General features: G+C 36.2%; 1 protein-coding gene across 1 annotated transcript; it reads right to left on the reverse strand.

Annotated features, from left to right (window-relative positions):
• Window positions 1-1,612: 1,612 nt before the first annotated feature.
• Window positions 1,613-22,388, reverse strand: CRISP2 (cysteine rich secretory protein 2). Its single transcript, XM_042939026.1, has 10 exons — window positions 22,281-22,388; window positions 21,324-21,424; window positions 19,974-20,010; window positions 18,240-18,310; window positions 12,345-12,461; window positions 11,333-11,420; window positions 7,462-7,607; window positions 6,728-6,825; window positions 4,331-4,419; window positions 1,613-2,159 (listed from the first exon to the last, which is right to left on the reverse strand). The coding sequence occupies exons 4-10, from the start codon at window positions 18,306-18,308 to the stop codon at window positions 2,032-2,034; spliced, it is 735 nt and encodes a 244-aa protein (XP_042794960.1). The 5' UTR covers window positions 18,309-18,310; window positions 19,974-20,010; window positions 21,324-21,424; window positions 22,281-22,388; the 3' UTR covers window positions 1,613-2,031.
• Window positions 22,389-22,740: the final 352 nt, after the last annotated feature.

Here is a 22,740-nt window from a genome sequence, read left to right on the forward strand (position 1 = left end):
GTCCTTTCATTCTCTTATGAGTGTTTTTGAAGAAAATAATTTTTTCATTTTGATGAAGCCCAATTTATCAGTTTGTACTTTTATAGATGACTTCGTATATAAGAAATATTTGCCTAACCGGAAGTCACAAATATTTTCTCTTACATCTCCTAAACATTTTCTAATTTCTTTATTTGGGTCTATGATAAATTTTTGTATACAGTGCAAAGTATGGATCAAACTCATTTTTTTAAACATACGGATGTCAATTTTCCCACCACCACTTATTGATAAGACTCTTCTTTCTCCATTGAGTTTCCTCTCTACCACTGCCAAAAATCCACTGTCCCCATACAGCCGACCCTTGAACAACATAGGTTTGAACTGTATGAGTCCATTTATACATGGATTTTTTTGGATAAATACATTTACAGTACTGCAGAGTAAAGTACTGTACAGAAATTATTTTAATAATATTTTTTCTAGCTTACTCTATTGTAAGAACACAGTGTACAATACATATAACATACCAAAAATGTGTTAATCAGCTATTTATGTTCTCAGCAAGGCTTCTGTTCAACAGTAGGCTATTAGTAGTTAAGTTTTTGGAGAGTCAAGAGTTATACACAGATTTTCGACTGTGTAGAGCATCAGTCCCCCAACCCCTGTGTTTCAAAGGTCAACTGTATATGTAGGTCTATTTCCCAATTGGTGATTATGTGTGTCATCACTTCTATCCATAAGACAGTTTTACTCCTCATTTCTAATTAGATGGTTTTTTTTGTCTTATCTGATTCACTGGCCAGGACTAGTATAATGCTTAGTGATGAGAGTGACATCTTTGCCTATTTTCTGAACTTAGGGGGAAAAATTCAGTCTTTCACCATTAAATACAGTGTTAGCTATACATTTGTTTATAGCTTTTCTTTATCAAGCTGAGAAACTTCCCTTCTTGTTTTGCTGAGAGTTTCATCAGGATTGGATACTAGGTTTCATAAAATGCTTATTCTTTCTTTTAAAGTTTACTTATTTATTTTGAGAGAGAGAGAGAGAGAGAGCAGGAAGGAGAGAGAGAATCCTAAGAAGCTCCACTCTAGCAGTGTAGAGCCTGATATGGGGCTTGAACCACAAACCGTGAGATCATGACCTGAGCCAAAACCAAGAGTCAGAGCTTTAACCAACTGAGCCACCCAGGCACCTCAGCCTACTTAACCGTTTTTAGATTTCTTGTGTATGTTTTCTCACCTATAAAATGGGTCTAATTCATCATGTTTTTGTCATCAATATTAAATGAGAATGTATTCAAACTTATAAATGATAAATCTCTCTGAAATATTTTTTTTTTCTTGGAAGGCTATCTTTGTATATGCTCTCAAATAATGTTTTCTTTTAACTTATCAACTAAACCTGTAGGGAGATCAAAATATCAAAGAATAAGTAAGAACAGAGCTGATTTCCACTTTTGTTAAAATTTTATAGGCAAATATTTTGGAAATTTTGCACTGTATAATCATTTATCTGGGCTGAGTCTAGCTGGCGTGAACTATGAATACTCAAAAATATTGTGCAAGGATCATTTTTTTATTCTAAAATGTGATTACTTTTGTTTAAAGAGGAGGCCATAAGACAAAAGTACATGTCAATCTTTGAATTTAAACTTTATTCAAGTAAAAATTCATGTAGTAGGAATGGCAATGATGTTATAGTTTTTTTTTTTTTTTTTGCATGATGTTTCAAGAAATGTACTTCTCCATTCTGATCCCGTTTCAGTGACCAAAAGTCTATGATTATACAACTTTCAAAATTCTCAACTTGATTCAATTCATTAAGTTTAAAGTACCAAATTGCTATCAAAGTCCGAAGTTGTCATCATAGACTATGCTGCTTTTGTAAATCACTGTATGAAAAAGATTTCTATAAAGATCCAGGAGAAAAAAATGCACTACTGTGTGGAACCATATTTGTAACTAACATGCCTAAAATCCCCTGCGATATGTATTAACTAAATGATGCAGCCCTCTTCACTTAGTCTTGCAATGCACACTGGGCATCTCAGTAAATTTTGTTTTCACACAGGCAAGTAGCCTTGCACTTTTCCTGAAGCAATTCATGTCCACAGCCGGCTGTTGTCTTCAAGGAATCACAGTTACTAAGGAGATCTTCATACTCGCAACTATTAGCTGTGGCAAAAACAAATTATTTACCTCATTATCATATTCCTTAGTAGCAGCAAAACAATCCACACATTCAAAGTGCATGATATGGGTAGGAGACTGGACAAAACAAGTCAACATCACTTACACAATGATGGGCTTTTCCTTTCTTAAGGGACATATCAGGTGCCTTAGTCAAGCTCACTGATCAATCTAACACTTTTTTATTTTGAATTTGGTCATGTTTCTAAATGAATTGACCTACTTTTCTCCCTTAGCCAAAAGAGTAAAATGAATATAAATAAATCTCTTTACACCTGCAGTCTAATGTAGGGGCCACTAGTCACATGTAGCTATTGAGATTTAAATTATTCTAAACTAAAGTAAAAAATTTAGTCCCTTAATCTTACTAGCCACATTTCAAGTGTTCAAAGGTCACATGTGACTAATGGCTACTTGTAAGACATATGCTGATAGAGAATATTTCCTTCATTTCATACTCTTCAATAGCACTGTTTCAGACCCCAAAGCTTTCTTTCTGGAGAAACAGGTATCTATGGGAAGATAAAGATGCAAAACAATGATAATATGCACTCTTTCCTTCTGGTATTTCTTGGATTCTCCCCAAACTCAACAAATTTCAAGATACTCATCATACTGCTCACAAGGTTGACAATTCTTGGGTATGGTCTCCTTGTACCCCTCCCACAATCTCAGAGAAATGGCTCTCTGACTACTCAGTAATTTAGGCCGAGACTGGATCAGTCGGAACTTCATCTTTCCTACTTCAGACCAGCATTCAACCAGGACAGGTAACAAACCCTGGCTATTCTATTCCTTGTTTTCCAACCCTGTCCAATTTTCTCATTCATTTTGTCAGCAATGCAGTAAAGACATCTTTTTTTTTTTTTTAACCCATAGTGTTCAACACTTTTCTAGCTGGCTTCCATCCAATTGTTTCTACATACTATTGTTAGGAAGCTCTTTTTTTTTTTTTTTTTTTTTAATTTTTTTTTCAACGTTTTTTATTTATGGGACAGAGAGAGACAGAGCATGAACGGGGGAGGGGCAGAGAGAGAGGGAGACACAGAATCGGAAACAAGCTCCAGGCTCCGAGCCATCAGCCCAGAGCCCGACGCGGGGCTCGAACTCACGGACCGCGAGATCGTGACCTGGCTGAAGTCGGACGCCTAACCGACTGCGCCACCCAGGCGCCCCAGGAAGCTCTTTATAAAACATGGTTCTGGCCCTGTCACTCTTCTGTTTAAAACCTTTCAGTTGAGTGCTTATTGATAACAGGATAAATTCCATGCTTCTTAGCAAATAGCATTCAGAAGAGTTGGTAATATGTAACCCTTTTTTCTTCATTAGTTGATTTATAGCTTGAATACAATCAATATTATGAATTATACCTATATAATTCAGTCAGTAAGAATGCTAACTAAAGGTGAATGTACTTGAAAGGTAAAAATCTCAACAAATGATATTTATTCAACTCTATTATTCATAATAATTTTAATCCAAGCATCCCAACTATAAAGAGCTAACAGCTATTTTTACTTCATTACAACTTTAGAAATCATATATATGATATTTTTTTAAATTCTCTCCTGTTGCAACAATATTTTTGTGGGTCTATGAGTCAGTGCTACATACAGATTTGATTTTGCCATTAAAAATATGCAGTAAACTACTATCAAAACACAGGGAGAGTAATTATTAAGTTAAACACTGTGATTTCAATTATACTACAGAAAAAAGAGGAAATCAGCATGATGAACTCATTAGCACACAAAAATATTTCATTTGCCTGTCTAGATTGAGCTATAATGTGATCTTACACCCATAGATTTACATTTCAAAATAAGACTTTTGGTATAATGATACTAACTTTGAGGAAATGAACTATCAGAAATATGTATAGTTAATATTAATGAGCTTTGCATAGTCACAAAAACACATTGATGGTAGATCTTTCATTATCTTACATGTGGTAATATTTTCACTGCAAGTAATGTGTAGGTTACTAAATAAACTGTGTAAAATATTTACATAAACACAGTCTGTTAAGTAACATATTTGTCTTTTGCATAAGGATACTATTTAAATTGGTTCCTTTAGGAGATTTCTTAACCCATAAAAATAAAATAAAACATCAACTGTTTCTTATAATAGGAAGGTAATCACTTCAAACTTACTGCATAGTCCATCCTCACAGTTACCAGGGCAACTGGCACAAGGTGTTCCTTGCTGGTAAGGTGTATTCTTTTTACTCACATTGTTACCGCTGGAATTTAAAATACATAATGTCAAATAACTTCACTTTACAATTTAGTTTATACTCCCCAAAAGCAGTATAAATTACCAAATATGGATGACTATTAAATGCTTTTAGGTATGTTAACAAAACTGAAAAATTATAATTCCCAGTGAGTAACATTCAAATTAAGAAAATACTTCACATATTGACCCATGTCCTTGACTATAATTTTTCAGTCTGAGCAACTAAATCACATTAATGGGAGTGTAAAGTTTTCAGAGTATATTTCAATGTGGCAACACTTTTCCCACTAGACATGGTCAAATTTGTTAAGACAGTACACCCAATGTGAGTGCTAGGGAATAGAGCGTATCCCCCAAGAGAGACAAAAGAGCCTCTGGGACATAGGGATTATAGTTTGGAAAAGAATATTTAATATTACAATATCATTTTTATTTGAAACATAATAAAATACCAAATTTCATACACACACACACACACACACACACACATATACATTTTACTTTTAGAATGAGAGTAGTTAGTGGTGTGTGTGCTTGTCAGACAGGGAAGGAAAAGAAGGTTTGTGAATTTCTAGAGGTGGTATGTGAAATATTTTTATGTTTACTAAAAAGGGAACGTTAATTAAAAAAAGTTTTGAGAAGCATGAATATCCAGAGTGTAATCACATTATAGTCACTAAGTTATAACTCGCTTGTGATCATTACCTATTGGCCATTTAATTCATTTGAAATACAAGGGAGTCCAAATATCAATAGTGTCAAGTGGGACAAAGACACAAGCCCATGCATTTGAATCTCAGGCTCTACACAGGATATATCTGAATGTGTGTGAGCTCCTGGAAAAATGTGAACTAGACACAAACATGTTCCGAAAGTGCTCTCACCCCTGCTTTCCCTCATTATTCACTCCAGCTCTCACTTCAGATACCTGGCGTCAGACCCTCCTCTCTTATAGCCAGACAGTGAATTTGGATGCATTCTCCTAAGAACTTTTCAATTCTTTCTACTAAACCCTCATAGGTGCTTGCAGGAAGATGGCATTGGAAGTCATACTTCTCAAACGGGAGATCTATATACTTGGGTTATCGACAGTCTCAAAATAAAACCTGAAGGAAGCTTGGTTTTAGGGGTCTCCTGTCCCTGGTGGCAAGGAATTTCAAACATTTAAAGAAATTAGGGTTAACAGATATGCTGAGATTAGATCTTCAGTATATCCACAGAATTTATTCTGGGTAAGTTCAAACATAATCTTTGATGAAAGAACACATTTCCTGCTGCAAGTCAGGACCTTAAAGAATGGTTCATTATGGAGATTTTGTGCAAATTTCTGAAAAACAAGGATTAAGGATGTTCTCTCCTGGACTCCGAAATACATTAAAGATCTCTTGAAAACACCTTTGAGAGCCAATGAATGAATCATCTGTGATGGTAATAACATAGGCAGCGTTTTAGATAAGCAGGGGTGGGAACATTTTAGCAGAAAGAGCTGAAATCACAATCAGCCATTCCCAGTTTCCCAGTCCACTACCATCCCTTGCTTAACCATCAGGCTGCCACCTTCCTAGAGTATGAAGTTAGTGAGAACTAATGACATCAAATCTACAGAAATGCACACTACCCATGCTTTCCCTCATTATAGCTGTGAGCCTAAGGGAAAGGTCACTGAGAGAAAAGATGTCACATTAAGGAAAGAGAGTTTCAGATTTTACACTTGGAATTTAGAATATGGTCTCTTCTCTGATAATTGAATGTATCACAACTTAAAAGGCATTTCTAAAGATTTATCCCTTTTGGATAGGCCTAGAGAGTATTATGCTAAGTGAAATAAATTAGACAGAGAAAGACAGATAGCACATGATTCACTTGTATGTGGATTCTAAAAAACAAATCAGGCAAATAAGCAAAAAGCAGAAACAGACCATAGGTACAAGGGGGTGGGGGATGGGTAAAATGGGTAAAGAGGAGTGGGAGGTATGAACTTCCAGTTATGGAATAAATAAGTGATGGGGATAGAAGATACAGCATAGGGACTATAGTCAATTGTATTGTAATAGCATGTAATAGCATGGTGACTGATGATAGCTACACTTGTGAGCATGGCATAAGGTATAGACTTGTCACTATGTTATATTACCTAAAACTAATATGACATTGTGGATCAACTATGCATGAATTTTAAAAAATGAAAAAAAAATTCCTTCATTCCCTTTACTGAAATGTGTTTTATATCCCAGTTTGTTTATTCCGTAAGAATTTCAAAATATTAAACTGCACATAGGATTATTGTGTTAAACTCTAAAGTATATACTTACGCAGGACAATATTGGCAAACATAGTAGTATTTTAAACTTTCTTGATTGGGACAATAGGCAATTCCACATCCAACGTGGAAAGAGGAGTACCAGACAAGCTACAAATCCAAAAAGGAATATGGGAGAGTACATTAAAGAAGATAGAAAATATTGAAAAAATAATAACAAATGTAAAACTGAAAACATGGTACTATTATAGTTTGTAGCCAAGTACCTTATGGAAATATTTAGTTCAATTATTGAAACAAGTCACAAATTTTAAAATATTAAATTTTAACATACATTCACTATTTTATCCAATCCTAATTTAGAAAAAGTATGGAGTATGCTTTCTTACCAAGAGTTTTGCAAACTATGGGGAAAAAAGACAGCTCTAGATGAAGTACCAGCTAATGCTAGGACTATTCTGTCTAGTCAGGCTCTTACCCAAATTAAATATTGGACTTGGTCATAATTTAAAATTTATTTAATTATTTTGAGAGAGAGAGAGAGAGAGAGAGGACATACACAAGTGGGGAAGGGGTAGACAGAGGGACGAGAGAGAATCCCAAGCAGTCACCACGCTGTCAGCTCAGAGCCCTACATGGGGCTCGATCTCAGGAACCTGAACCGAAATCAAGAGTCAGACACTTAACTGACTGAGCCACCTGGCGCCCCAGGGCTTGGTCATAATTTAAAGATGCTTTCTATATTAGAGCATTTGCGGCAAAAGTGTTTTCATTTGTTTCTCTTACCTGGGTGTAATGTCCAACAACTGAACTGGAACTCTTAGGTCCTACACCATAGACAAAATTATTGCGTTCCTCATACCAGTTTTGGATCGCATTTGACCAGGAAGTAGGGTCACTTGACATATAGAGATTCTCACCACATTTTGTACCTAAAGAGAAACATCATTCACGAGGAAGCAATAAACTATGCAATGGCAAAAGCAACCAACTATATGAACACAAGGATGTTGCCTTTCAAACATAGTGCCTATACTTGCTAACTGTTAATACATAATAAAAGGACTTCTATCCTTATCAGCTATAAAGTTGAATAGAAGACAGATCTGTCTAGCATGCTAAGGCTGGCCTCAACATGTACAACTTTGAGTAGGTTGAGAAGACCGTATGCTTTAAAAATCCTCTGGATTGCCAAAAATGCATTCTTTTTCATGCTAAATTCACATGTGCAATATCTTCTATGCTCTCAGCTTTGTATTGTAAATTTGCAAAAAGCAGTGACCACCTTTTATTCTTTTCCTCTTCTTGTTCACCCTCACCAGAGATTTTTCATATACTGGACTCTGAGTAAATGATTATGACTATGATTATGATTATGATTATGATTTTGTGTGAACTTGGATAAAAAGATCTAGAAGTGATTTTAAGAGCACCAGTTAAGAGGCAACTGACATCAGGGGGGAATGGAAGTTTTGAAAGTTTTTGGATCCTCCCTTAATCAATGAATCAGAATGTCATAAGGCCAAATCTTCCTCAGAAGATTTGGTAAGAAAAACCTTGCAGGGTGACATCAGCAAGATGGCAGGATAGGAAGCCCGGATTCTCCTTCCCCTAACAAACACACTGATTCAGCAACAATTCCCAAGCAAATTGCCCTTGTGAGAATTCCCAAACTAATGGAAAGGCTTCTATACTCTGGAAAAATATGAGCCCAGACTCACTGAAGCCTGTAGGGAAATTGGGACACCCTCTTGCTAGAATACCTACCCTCAGCACAGTGCCTGCCATATGATCAGGAAGAAATCCTATGTCTCCCGGCTTCTCCCAGGGGAAGGAAAGAATTGGTTTATGTGTCCAGCCACCCAACCTTTCCCAAAGAAAACTTCCCAGATGGGTGGGTTCTGTCTTGTTAGTCTTGGAGCTCTGGTAGTCAGGCACAGGCTAGCCACCTGGAGGAGAATGGAGATAGTGTCTGGGGCTGGTAGATATCATATCTCCTCTCCCTGGCTCAGCACAGAGCAAACATATGAAAAATTATAGTTCTCAGTTTCCTCCTTGGGAAACAAAGTGTTGATTGGTGTGTCTAATGCCTGAATTTCTCCAAGGTTGCCCAAAGAACTGACATATGTCTTGGTATTCTTGGAGCTCTGACAGGTTTGGCGCAGTCACAGTCTTGCCCCCTGGGGACAATAGAGATGGTGGTTTGGATTGGTAGATGCCATGGCTCCTCTCCCTTTCTCAGAAACAGAGCCTGTTTCTCCCAAAGGTGGGAAAGAGTTGGTCTGGGCATCCAGGGCCACAAATTTTCCAGATGCTGCTCAAAGGACTGACTTCTGACTTGCCTCTCTGAGAATGTTAACAGACCTCACATAACAAGATGTGGGGCTCATGAGAATAAAGATTTGCCATAGCTTCCCTCCTTGTTCAGCATAGAGTGAGGAGATAAAAATCGCAAGCTTCTAGCCTCTTCCTGGATAGGGAAAGAGTTGGCTGGAATGCCCAAAGATCCTTTGTTTTCAGGGGCCTTCCTGAGGAATTGACTATGGATCTTTTCTGACCACAATTTGAATAGACATTCTCCAAAGATATACAAATGACCAACAGGTATATGAAAAGGTGCTCAATGTTGCTAATCATCAGGGAAATGCAAATCAAAATAATGAGATATCACCTTATATCGGTAAGGATGTTTATGATGGGTGGAGAAAGGACAATGAGTGAAGAATGTGGAGAAATTGGAATGGTGTACACTTTTGGTGGAAATAAAAATGGTATAGGTGCTATGGAAAAAAGTACACGGGTTCTTCAAAAAATTAAAACTAGAATTACCAAATGATCCAGTAATACCACTTCTGAGTACTTATCCAAAATAACTGGAATCAGGTTCTTAAAGAGATATTAGCATTCTCATGTTCATTGCAGCACCATTCACAATAGCCACCATGTGTAAACAACCTAAAATCCATGGACAGATGAATGGATGAACAAAAAGACACATATACATACAATGGATGTCATTCATCCTTACAAAGGAAGGAAATTCTACATTTGGGTGAGACAATATGGATGGATCTTGAAAATGTTAACTGAAATAAGCCAGTCATAGACAGACAACTACTACATGATTCCATTTACAAGAAGTACCTAAAATAGTCAAATTCATAGAATCAAAGAGTAGAATAGTGGTAGCCAGGGATGGGGGAAAGGAGAAATGAGAAGTCACCAATCAATGGGCATAAAGTTTCAGATAAATAAGATAAATAATTTCAGATGAATAAATTCTTCTATGCAACATTTTACCTAGACAACAATATTGTATAGTACATTTAACTATTTGTTAAAGGTGTAGGTCGCATGTTAAGTATTCTTACCATTATAAAATTAAAAGAAAGAAGTGTCTTGCTGCCCAGAAATTTTCTCTATCTTTTCTTTTTTTTACATTTTTTTTTACATTTTTACTTATTTTTGAGAGACAGAGAGAGACAGAGCACAAGTGGGGGAGGGGCAGAGAGAGAATGAGACAGAATCCGAAGCAGGCTCCAGGCTCTGAGGTGTCATCACAGAGCCTGACGCGGGGGTCGAACTCACTAACTGTGAGATCATGACCTGAGCCGAAGTCGGATGCTTAACCAACTGAGCCACCCAGGTGCCCCTTCTCTATCTTTTCAAGATCTCAAATAATATTTACATTTTGGTAGCTTGAAATATAAGGTCTACATACTGCTTAAAGCAAGTATAAGATATTCTTGGCTATCACCTTCAATATGGAAGAAATAAACGAAGACTCTAACCATGTAGATTTGCATCATTAAGACCATTTGTTTTCATCTTCTACTGAAAACCATCATTCTCTTCACAATTTTTAACAGATTAGCATCAACAATATAAGCGATAATTATAATGAAAATACAGGTAAAAATTCATTACTTTCAAACTGAGTTGCCTAAATGTATTATGTTTGATAAGGTAAATAATTATTTTATGTAAGATTTATGCATAAAAGTATTTTTCTTTCATAGTTTTTATAACCCTTGATAAGATATTGTATAGTTTTTGAGTATAATATATTATCTATGCAAATAAGCCCACAGTCCATATAACGTAGTTAGCAAAACTTGAAAACTTAATCAATATATGCAAAGTATTCATCATGATTCTAAAAGCTTTAAGTATTTTCAGAGTAAAATTCAGAGAAAAAATAACAATTTAGTATATTTTATAAATATAAAAGAAGAGATATGAAAATGCCAAACACTTACACAATATCACAAAAAGGGCAGTGGATTAGAAATCAATAAGCCTGGCTATACAACTTCAGAATGTGCTCTTAGGTCATTTCTCCCATGTCCCTAATCTTTAAAGTTAGAGAAATGATGACTGTTGACTGTTGACTCATGAGCTGGTTGAGAGGAACAAATGAAGTGTTGCTTTAGAAATTATTTGCATAATGTAAAAAATCAAAAGCACAAAATGGTACTTATAAGGATGTCTCTCTATACAGATACTTTGATTTTAAGAAGAGCAGTATAAGCAACATTTATTTACTAGATCTTCTTACAAGGTCCCAGAATGTTCCATTCTATTTGATGTTCCATAATATTTTGCAATATTATTTTATTTGTTCACTTATTTAACAGATATTTGCTCATTTACGTACTGGTTTTTCGGTCTTCTGCATTGCTGTGTTCTAAAGTGCACTTGTTTGCCCATTTTTGGGCATTTGCTGCTGTTTCTCTGTTCCATTCCTAAATGTCACAAGAAAAAAATACACTTAGAGATTCAACTCCAAAGAAGCATATGCTTTATAACATACTTGGTCGGTTGATTTGCACTACTTTAAACTTCCCTAGGTATATTATCTAATTGTCAGTGGTATCAGAAGACCTGTTTGTTAGGTGTGTGTGTGTGTGTGTGTGTGTGTGTGTGTGTGTGTGTGTGTGTATCTGCTCCAGTGCCAATTTCTACATGAAAAGAAGTTCATAAATGAAGTGTCTACTGAGAGAAATATCTAATAAAATAATATCTGGCAATTTATGATTGTATAGGAACCACACATAGGATTTTTAGTAATGGGGCTACTCTAAGTACTCAACATGTGAAGTCTTGAATTATATTTCCTTAGTAATGAATAGGCCTAGATTGTTCCCAATTTCAATCATAGCCCATTACATTCAAATGGGAGATATCTAGCTTTTTTGGACTATTCCCTGGACTACCCTAAATGGCACTGATTTTGAAGGAAAGGGGACTCCTAGGGGGTGCCAGGCTGGCTCAGTTGGTAGAGCATATGACTCTTGATCTTGGAGTCCTGAGTTTGAGCCCCACATGGGCATAGAGATTACTTACAAAAAATAAAATATATGAGGGAAAGGGGACTCCATTATCTTAGACTAAAGTGGATAGTGAACAAAATGGCTTCACATTTGATGTCTGAAGATTTGGCTTCTAGTTTTTGCCTTTCCCAACTTAATAAGCCCTATAACGTTGACAAATCATTTAACCATTACAAAGGAAAATTAATTTCTATTTTGCTCATAGTGCAGTTCAAATTAAATAGCAAAACAGACATAAAACTTTGTAAGTCACAAGGTTCTTAAGAAATGCCAGTACCAGCTCCCTGCTCTTACCACCACTGATTCATACCACTAGGCTTTATCACTGCTTCTTACCATCTTCAGCATGTTGCTGGCAGGTGGAGAAACTGATTTCCTTAATTCATTATGTTTATTTACAATCTCTTTTTGGATTTGAGTTTGAGTGGTTAACAAGGCAGTAAAGGATGGATCCTAAAGAGAAATAAAATTAAAGTTATCTTTTTAACATTTGTTAAAATTGCGTATGGTGGGGGCTAAGTTAATTTGAAGGAACAAAGATCACTTTAAAGAGCATTCAGTTCAGGCTCATAGTAGTTGTTAAGAATTGCCAATGGACCTGAGCCAAAGCTGTGACAAATAGAAAAGAAGTAACTTGAAGCTTCAAGAGTGAGAATAAAATTCATGGCATGATAACTTAAAATCTCCTCTGAGGCCACAGACGCCAATTTCTAGTTTCAAGGAACTCTTAATGTGCTTTTTCTCCTTTATGGTCCTTCCCAATCCTTTGTTATATCTCTGGTCATTTCCTGGTCTTCATTTACAAAATTATTTAAAAGAGAGATATATTTTGCTCTTTTGAATCACTAAATGTTTGCTAATAAGATTCTTTACATACCTTCTGCCCCATATGGTTTTCTTCACCTTCTCTATGCTTTTTATAGACATATAAGTGATAATATTTTATAACCACAAAGGCACACTATAGGAACATTAAGACACATTCATTCATATTCGATCAGGCTGCAGCAGATAGGATAAGGGTGGAGCTCAAGTTTCATCTTGGAGTTTAAAGGAATCTTAAAATCTGTATTACGGAATGCCAAATGAGTTTTGACCCAGTGTCAGGATTCTCTGGTCTGATGAGTTCTAGTCCTAGCATTCTGTGGTCCTTGGATGTCCTCTTATAAGAGAAGGGTTAAAGAAAGGTGGGGAAACAGCAATGACCAGAGCTTCTCACATTCAGAGATTTTCTGATCAAGAGATAGACACTTTATATGGACACATACCCTCTAATCATTGAAAAGGATGATGGATTTTGTTCTTGGGATTATTTAAGCAAAGTAGCTTATTATATCTTATTTTTTTTTAATTTACATCCAAGTTAGTTAGCATATAGTGCAACAATAATTTCAGGGGTAGATTCCTTAATTCCCCTTCCCATTTAGCCTATCCCCCCTCCCATAACCCCTCCAGTAACCCTCTGTTTGTTCTCCATATTTAAGTCTCTTATGTTTTGTCTCCCTCCCTGTTTTTATATTATTTTTGCTTCCCTTCCCTTGTGTTCATCTGTTCTGTGTCTTAAAGTCCTCATATGAGTGAAGTCATATGATATTTGTCTTTCTATGACTAATTTTGTTTAGCATAATACCCTCTAGTTCTATCCACGTAGTTGCAAATGGCAAGATTTCATTCTTTTTGATTGCTGAGTAATACTCCATTGTATATATATACCACTTCTTCAAAGTAGCTTATTCTAATTGTAAGAGTTGAGTTCAAGAGTAGGGCTCTCACATACCAAGTCTATGAGCATGAATAACAAAGCAAAACAAACACTAAGACCTTTAGAGGTTGTACATTTAAAAAAATTTTTTTTAACGTTTATTCATTTTTTGAGAGAGAGAGACAGAGTGCGAGTGGGGAGGGGCAGAGAAAGAGGGAGACACAGAATCCAAAGCAGGCTCCAGGCTCTGAACTGACAGCACAGAGCCCAATGTGGGGCTTGAACTCACGGACCGTGAGATCATGACCTGAGCTGAAGTTGGACGCTCAACCGACTGAGCCACCCAGGTGCCCCAAGAGGTTGTACATTTTTTTAATGTAAAAAATTGGTATATTTTTACCATACAGTAATGATGAAAATTAAACATGGTGATACATGAAGTTGTGTTAATTTAGGGTTATGGTATTGTTAATTTCTTTTTGAGATCACACTGATATGAATTTTAAAAAGTAAATAAGAAAAGAGCTTGTGGGGAGAAGACTATCATTTACTTTTTAAATCATAGACCATGGGTCCATTAGAAAAACAATTCAAGCATAATATGTAATTTTAACTTTTTGGTGGTCACATTTAAAAAAAATAAAATAAGAAGCAGATAATATTATTTTCTTTTATATATATATTTATATCTTATTCACCATGATAAATGTACTCTTTAAATGTTTGTTTATTTATTTATTTATTTATTTATTTATTTATTTAGAACATGCAAACAGGGGGAGGGGAGAGAGAGAGAGGGAGAGAGAGAATTCGAAGCAAGTTTTGCATTGTCAGCATTGAGCCCAAAGGGGAGCTTTATCTCACAAACTGGGATCATGACCTGAGCTAAAATCAAGCGTCAGATGCTTAACTGACTAAACCACCCAACTGCCCTAATAAGTGTACTCTTTAATTCCCATCACCTATTTTCCTCATTTCCTCACCCACCTCCCCTCTGGTAACCATCTGTTCTGTATAGTTAAGAGTCTGTTTCTTGGTTTCTCTCTCTCTCTTGCTTGCTCACTCTTTTTTCCTTTGTTCATTTGTTTTGTTTCTTAAATTCCACGTGAGTGAAATCATATGGTATTTGTCTTTCTCTGACTGACTTATTTCACTTAGCATTATACTCCCTAGATCTATCCCTGTTACTGCAAATGGTAAAATTTAATACTTTTTTTATGGCTGAATATATATATATGCTACATCTTCTTTATCCATTCATTTATCAGTGGACACTTGGGCTGCTTTCATAGTTTGACTATTGTAAATAATGATATATGCAGCGGTGCATATATATTTTCTAATTAGTGTTTTCATATTCTATGGGTAAATATCCAGTAGTGAAATTACTGAGTCACATGGTAATTCTAATTTTTTGGAAACCTCCATACTGTTTTCCACAGTGTCTGCACCAGTTTGCATTCACATCAACAGTACACAAGGGTTCCTTTTTCTCAAAAACCTCTCCAACACTTGTTTCTTGTGTTTTTTTATTTTAGCCATTCTGACTGGTGTCAGGTGGTATCTCATTGCAGCCTTGATTTGCATTTCTCTGATCATGAGTGATGTTGAACATCTTCTCATGTGTCTGTTGACCATTGGTATGTCTTTTTTATAGACATGTCTGTTCATGTCTTCTGTCCATTTAAAAAAATTTTTTTAATGTTTATTTATTTTTTGAGACAGAGAGAAACTGTGTATGAATGAGGGAGGGGCAGAGAGAGAAGGAGATGCAGGATCAGAAGCAGGCTCCAGGCTTTGAGCTGTCAGCACGGAGCCTGATGCAAGGCTTGAACCCACGAACTGAGAGATCATGCCTTGAGCTGAAGTTGGACACTTAACTGACTGCACAACCCAAGCACTCCTCTTCTGTCCATTTTCAATTGGATTATTATTAAAAAATTTTTTTTAAACATTTATTCATTTTTGAGTGTGAGAGACACAGAGTGTGAGTTGGGGAGGGGCAGTGAGGGAGACACAGAATCTGAAGCAGACTCCAGGCTCTGAGCTGTCAGCACAGAACCGGAGGCGGGACTCAAACTCAAAGACAGTGAGATCAGGACCTGAGCTGAAGTCAGATGCTTAACCAACTGAGTCACCCAGGCGCCCCTGGATTATTTGTTTTTGGCATGTTGAGTTGTATCAGTTCTTTATATATTTTGGATACTAACCCTTTATCAGATATGTCATTTGCAAATGTCTTCTCCCATTCTCTAGGCTGCCTTTTAGTTGTGTTGATTCCTTCACTGTTAAGAAGCTTTTTGTTTTGATGTAGTCCCAATAGTTTATTTTTGCTTTTACTTTCTTTGCCTCAGGAGACAGATCTAGAAAAGTGTCCCTACAGCTGATGTCAGAGGCATTACCTCCTGTGCTCTCTTGTAGTATTTTTATGGTTTCAGGTGTCACATTAGGGTCCTTAATCCATTTTGAGTTTATAATTTTGTGTATGGTGAAAGAAAGTGGTCCAGTTTCATACTTTTTCATGTGACTGTCCAGTTTTCCCAACAGTTGTTGAAGAGACTTTTTCCCATTGTATATTCATTCCTCCTTTGTTGAAAATTAATTGACCGTCAGTTGTGGGTTTATTGCTGGGTTTTCTGTTCTATTCTGTTGATCAATGTGTCTATTGTTATGCCAGTACCATACTGTTTTAATTACTACAGCTTTGTAATGTAACTTAAAGTCTGAAATTGTGATACCTCCAGTTTTACTTTTCTTTTTCAAGATTGCTTGGCTATTTGAGGTCTTTTGTGGTTCCATACAAATTTTAGGGGCCTTGTTCTAGCTCTGTGAAAAATGCTGTTGGTATTTTGATAGGGCTTGCATGAAATCTGTGGATTGCTTTGGGTAATATAGACATTTTAATAATATTTGTTCTTCCAACCCATGAGCATGGAATGTCTTTCCATTTGTTAGTGTCCTCTTGAATTTCTTTTATCAGCATTTTATAGTTTTCAGAGTATGGGTCTTTCATGTCTTTGGCTAAGTTTATTCCTAAATATTTTATTGTTTTTGGTGCAACTGTAAATGAGATTGTTTTTTCAATTTCACGTTCTGATGCTTCATTATTAATGTATAGGAATGCAACAGATTTCTGTATATTGATTTTGTATCTTGTGACTTTCCTGAATTGACCTATCAGTTCTAGTAGTTTTTTGGTGGAGTCTTTCAGGTTTTCTATATATAGTATTCTGTCATGTGCAAATAGTGAGAGTTTTACTTCTTCCTTACCAATTTGGATGCCTTTCATTTCTTTATGTTATCTAATTTCTGTGGTGAGGACTTGCACTACTATGTGGAATAAAAAGTGGTGATAGAGGGCATTCTTATCTTATTCCTGACCTAAGGGGAAAAGCTCTCATTTTTTCACCATTGAGTATGATGTTGCTGTGAGTTTTCACATAAGGCCTTTATTATCTTGTGTTCTCTCCAGACTTACTTTCCAAAGGCTTTTTATCATGAAAGGATGTTGTACTTCGTCAATTTTTTTTTAGAATTATTGAAATTATTGTATATTTTTTATTCTTTCTCTTAATCACATGATTCACATTGATTGTTTTGCAAATATTGAACCACACTTGCATCCTGGAAATAAATGTTACTTTATTGTGGTGTATGGTTTTTTAATGTATTCACATTATTTTAAATAATAAATTTTATTTGTAATGAGTTGACTAGAAGTCTACAAAAATTGTATGTCTACGTCCTAATCCCCAGATTCTGTCCATGTGACCTTATCTAGATAAGAGTCTTTGTAGATATAATTATGTTTAGGATCTCAATATTAAATCATCCTGGATTATTCAAGATTATTATTATTCAAGTAGGGTCTAAATCAAATGACAAGTACCCTTATAAGAGACACAGAAAGGAGAAGGGAAGGTAGAGAGTAAGTGATATAGCCACAAGCCTAGTAATCCCAGTGACTGGTGGAAGCCACCTGAAGCTAAAAGAAAAACAGACAACAGATTTCCCTCTCGATCCTCCAGAGGGAGTGTGGCCCTGCCGACATCTAAATTTTAAGCTTCTGGTCTCCAGAACTGTGACAGAATAAATTTCTGTTGTTCTAAGCCACATAGCTTGCATTTATTTCTTACAACAGCCCTTAGACCTGATACATTATTTAATTATCTAAAATATAATTCCATCGAGTTTTGAATATCTAAGTTAGTTATTGAATATATTTTCTCCCCCTCCTCCTCCTCCTCCTTCTTTTTCAGTACTACATCTTTAAAATCTAGTGTGTATTTTATACTTACAGTATATCTTGTTTTGGACAAGCCACATTGTGTTCATTAGCCACATATGACTAGTGGCTGCTGTATTGGAGAGCTCAGCCTTAGAATGTCATCTAGATAATTGTGTTAAGGGATCTGAGCTACCAATCAGTACTTTGTGATGTCCACTCTTGCCCCTTCTACTCTCAAAGGACCTAGCCATCCCGAAAGATACCTGGATAGCTTTAGAAAGATTTTACAATTTAACTTTACCTTTGCTTCTGTGGGTAAAGATGGAAGCAGCACAGCAGCCAGAAACAACACTATCGGGAATACAGCCATTGCTGGAAAGTAAATCAAAGAGAGCAAAGTTCTGCATTAAAATATGTAGTACATAGACCTCTGACTATAAGGAAAAAAACAATGTAATGATCTTGGCTATTTTAATGGAACTGTAATTCCCAAATTCATGAGAAATGTAACAAGATTTCATCTGGTGCAAGCAAAATCATAGTGGAATCAACTTTGTCACTGATAGGGACAATAAAAAATAAATTGAAACACTTGTCTGACGCTCTTGAAGTATACCTATAAAGGTTAGGAATATATCTCCATGTTTCTGCTCAGCTCTATTGCTCCATTAAAATCCATTAAAAATATGGAAAACCAGATTTCTTCAGAGTTAATTGATACTGTATTGATTAATAATCCCAATCTTTGGGGAAAGTTTATTTTCAATGTGCACCATCTCTTGGTGTTCTATAAAAACCAGAACTGTTTGTTCTTTTATTGACATATGACTTTAATCAAGATTCCAAGATTATTATTATACAGAAATAAATGTACACTTTATTAGTGGTTATTTCCCCAGCAGAGGGATTAGAAATTATTTTGATTTTATTCCTTATACTTGTCTATATCTCAAATTTACCTGTATAAAAAAATAAAATACAAATAATATATTGAAAATCTAGCCTGTCCAAATTTGCTGAACTCATGATTTGGTATAAAAGTTGTTTAATATATTCACTAACTTTTTAAAAGGCATTCAACATTGGGTGGCCCATGTTGTCCTTTCTCAGTATGTCAAAAAAAATTCTTGGTCCTTTAGGCAAAGCAACAAACCCACTAAGCTTAAATAAGCACTGATCTTCTGGCAGTTAGTCATATAAATTACTAACTTTGTAAACTAAGGGAATGCTACATTGATTTGTGTTCTTCATGTGAGATTGGTACTCCCAAATTCTTGAAGAGAAAGAAAACTCTGAACAATTTATCTGTGGTACTTCTCAGGACTTATTGATGGGTAAATAGTAGACAACTGATACCTGTTCCCTGCATTCCCTTTATCCTCAATAATGTGCTCACAAAAAGGAGAGGAATGAACATTTATTGACAGTGCAATGCAAAACTTGATGTCTAATTTCACCATCATACCTTGGTGAGTATGGCTATATTTTACAGATGAAGAAATTGAAGATTAGGCTAATTTATCTATGCCAATGGTAAGTTCTTAAGTAACTTCAGAAATTAACCTTCAACCAAGTAAGGTCAAAGCCAATGCACATTGACAGGAACATTGTTTTCATCTGAGAAAAGCAATCATTTTGTAGCACACTGGAGGCACTCATCCCTATTTTAATAATACCTGTATTAATACATAACAATGCATGTTCATAGCAAAAATTATCAATATGGAAGTATATAATATATGCAATTTGCCATATTTACATTTCTTCTAGTTAAGATGGTTCTAGAATAATTGTTTCGAAGTCAAACACGAGAATTCTATTATCTATTTTAAGCTGAAGTGTAAAGAATTAATTTGGGTTTCAACTTGATAAAATGAGTAAAGAGTAAAATTAACTTGATTCTCTTAATAAAAATTTATCCATAACGTTTTGAAAATCATAGATAAACGTATTAAATATATTATTTTTACCACTGGAAAAACAAAGATGACTGACACATAAATGTTCACATTAAAATAAATGAGTTATCACTTACTGTTGGTTCTCAGAGCAGGATGAAGTATTTGCTTTATCTGTAGAAAGAAGGGAGGTGGAGAGAACCTTAGAACACAATACATGTTACGTCTATTTATATTTTAGCAAATTCTGGTTGTGCAAGTAAACCTAAATGAATAGATTTCTGAAACAGAATTTTTCACACCCATATATTCAAATTTCATTGCTAGTTGTCTGGCATTGCTCTTGATATTATTTAGTTTCCATACAGCTTTTAACACAAGTTAATACAGCATGCCTTCCCTCCCTAACAAGCCCCGCCCCCTCTTTTAGATGCTGCTTTTTTGACCTAGTATTTTTATAATAACCACTGATGACTGGTTAATCATTGTGAAGGTAACCAGCGTCCTACCTTACAGTTGAACTTCTGTGGCTCAGCTTTCTTTTAATTCCCAATTAGCAACTTTCTATGGCTTATTAAACATAGTCTTTAGAAACCATCAGTTCTCGGGGCTCCTGGGTGGCTCAGTCGGTTGAGTGTCCGACTTCAGCCCGGGTCACGATCTCGTGGTCCGTGAGTTCAAGCCCCGCGTGGGGCTCTGGGCTGATGGCTCAGAGCCTGGAGCCTGCTTCCGATTCTGTCTCCCTCTCTCTCTGCCCCTCCCCCATTCATGCTCTGTCTCTCTCTGTCTCAAAAATAAATAACCGTTAAAAAAAAAAATTTTTAGAAACCATCAGTTCTCAGAAATCCTGAGCATCAGGGTTCTCTGCTGTAAAATGGGGACTATCACATCAACAGCTTTGGTTTGCAAAGGGTGTGGCACAACATACATAAAGCACCTAACATTGTGTCTTCAATATAATACTCAGTAAATGGAAATTATTAATATTTTTATGATGATCCTTTACAATGTGTGATAGTTTGCTGAGATTGTAAGATCTTTCCATAAATGCATGTTGTTTGACTCAATTTCTAATTTTAGAAGTGTCATAAGATCTGTTTTTACATCTGGGTATCATAGGAAAAAAAATCAGCATCATCTCATCGGAGATTCAAATGTTCAAGGCCCAGGTCTACTAAGAATCTTGTAACTTTAAAAAAAATGTTCTAACATCTGGACTGTTGCATCCTCATCAGCTCATTGATAGATATACACATTAGCTGGGTAACTTTATATAGCTCAATCATTCAATGGGATTATATTAGATGATCCACAATTCCATAATTCAACAGACTATGATGCCACATATTCCTCCCTACCACTCTCCTGTTCCCTCCCCGTCACTTACCCAACCTATAATCATCTTTGTTGCATCAATGAAAGCAATGGCAAAATCCACATTCATACAGAGCTGAAAAGTTGGCTGCCATTTCCCCCTTGCTACTTACTAATGGAAAAGTACTGTCCCCTTTCTTGCAGGTGTTTTAAGACTGGGATGACATTGTTCTACGGTGTCTGTAGGAAGAGCATGATGTTCAGTTTCATAATCCTAGAATAGGGGAAAAAAGACAATATTTAAAATAAAGATGGAAAGCATAAATAAGTAGTATTAATCATCTCTGTCACAAACCTAAAGCTTAACTGTGCTTAGTATTACTAATATTAGTAATTTTAATTTATTTGATCTTACCCATCAAGAATCCTTCTGAGATCAGATTATATTTTGATATCTTGGTATTTCCTTCAAACAGTAGCAAAGAAGTGGGCTTCTTAAACAAGTTTGATTAACTATTGACAGACTGACTTCCTTGGAATATCACAGTATATCTTCCAGATTCCCAAATCCTTATACACTCTTTGGAAGATAATTTCTATAAGTAGTCACCCGCAGAGTAACCTTTTACTACATGGATTTGGGGTCACACCTACATGTCTTCATGTCTTTTCCTGGAAGCCAGTAGATGACATGTAGTACAGAAGAGTCAACAGCCATCATTCTAATTGCCTGCAATATATAGTTCCTAATAACAGTGCATTCAAAACAGAAATAAAAAACTGAAGTTCTTAATTTGACTTCATGAAAGGCCTGATTTACAAATGACTTCAGGCTTCAGCTATGAATCAGAGCATTTCATGTAAATGGAATGATTCATCTTTTAAGACAGGTAAAGAGTTCCAACTGGATAAACATCAAGAGGCATGTTGAAAGTCTTCGGTGCATCAGAGATATGCAACAAAACCGAAACTCTGCGTGCATCTGCACTGATCAGCCGATGTGCCCACCAGAGTCCCAGAAGAGGCGCGGAGGACCAGAAGACTCCTCACCCCACAGATCTTTCTCTCTCGTCTTCACCCCACCCCCCGGGCCCTGATCATTGCCTTTCCCAGACTGCTGCAAGTCTTACCCTGGCTCCAGAGCCCAGATCTTCCTGCAGGGTGGACGGAGCCAGAGAGAGGCTGCTGCTCGCTGCTTGGACAGCGAGAGTAAGATACTCATCCAAGCAGGTGTGAGCGAGGAGCTACGTCACGGGCTTTGTGCCCTCAGCGCAGTCGTCAGTTTACTGAATTCCTACAACCGCCTCCCTTCCAATGGCGCGCGGAAAAAATCTTGCACACCTTCCCTTGAGGAAGGGAAATGTCTGCTCCCACAATTGAACCCTAGGAAGAAGATGGAAATAATACCAGGATTCAAAATGCAAGGGGTGACTGAAAAAGGAGGCGCTCCTTTTCATACAAGAGTTCCTGAATTAACACAGGTCAGCATTTAAAGAGCAGATTGGTAAAGGCCATAGATACCTTAAGTTTTCAGTGCAATACCAGTCTGGTACAATAGTGTATTCAGGGTTACATAAAGAGGACCTTTTG

The sequence above is a fragment of the Panthera leo genome, chromosome B2 (genome assembly GCF_018350215.1).
Source record: "Panthera leo isolate Ple1 chromosome B2, P.leo_Ple1_pat1.1, whole genome shotgun sequence".
Taxonomy (NCBI): Eukaryota; Metazoa; Chordata; class Mammalia; order Carnivora; family Felidae; genus Panthera; species Panthera leo.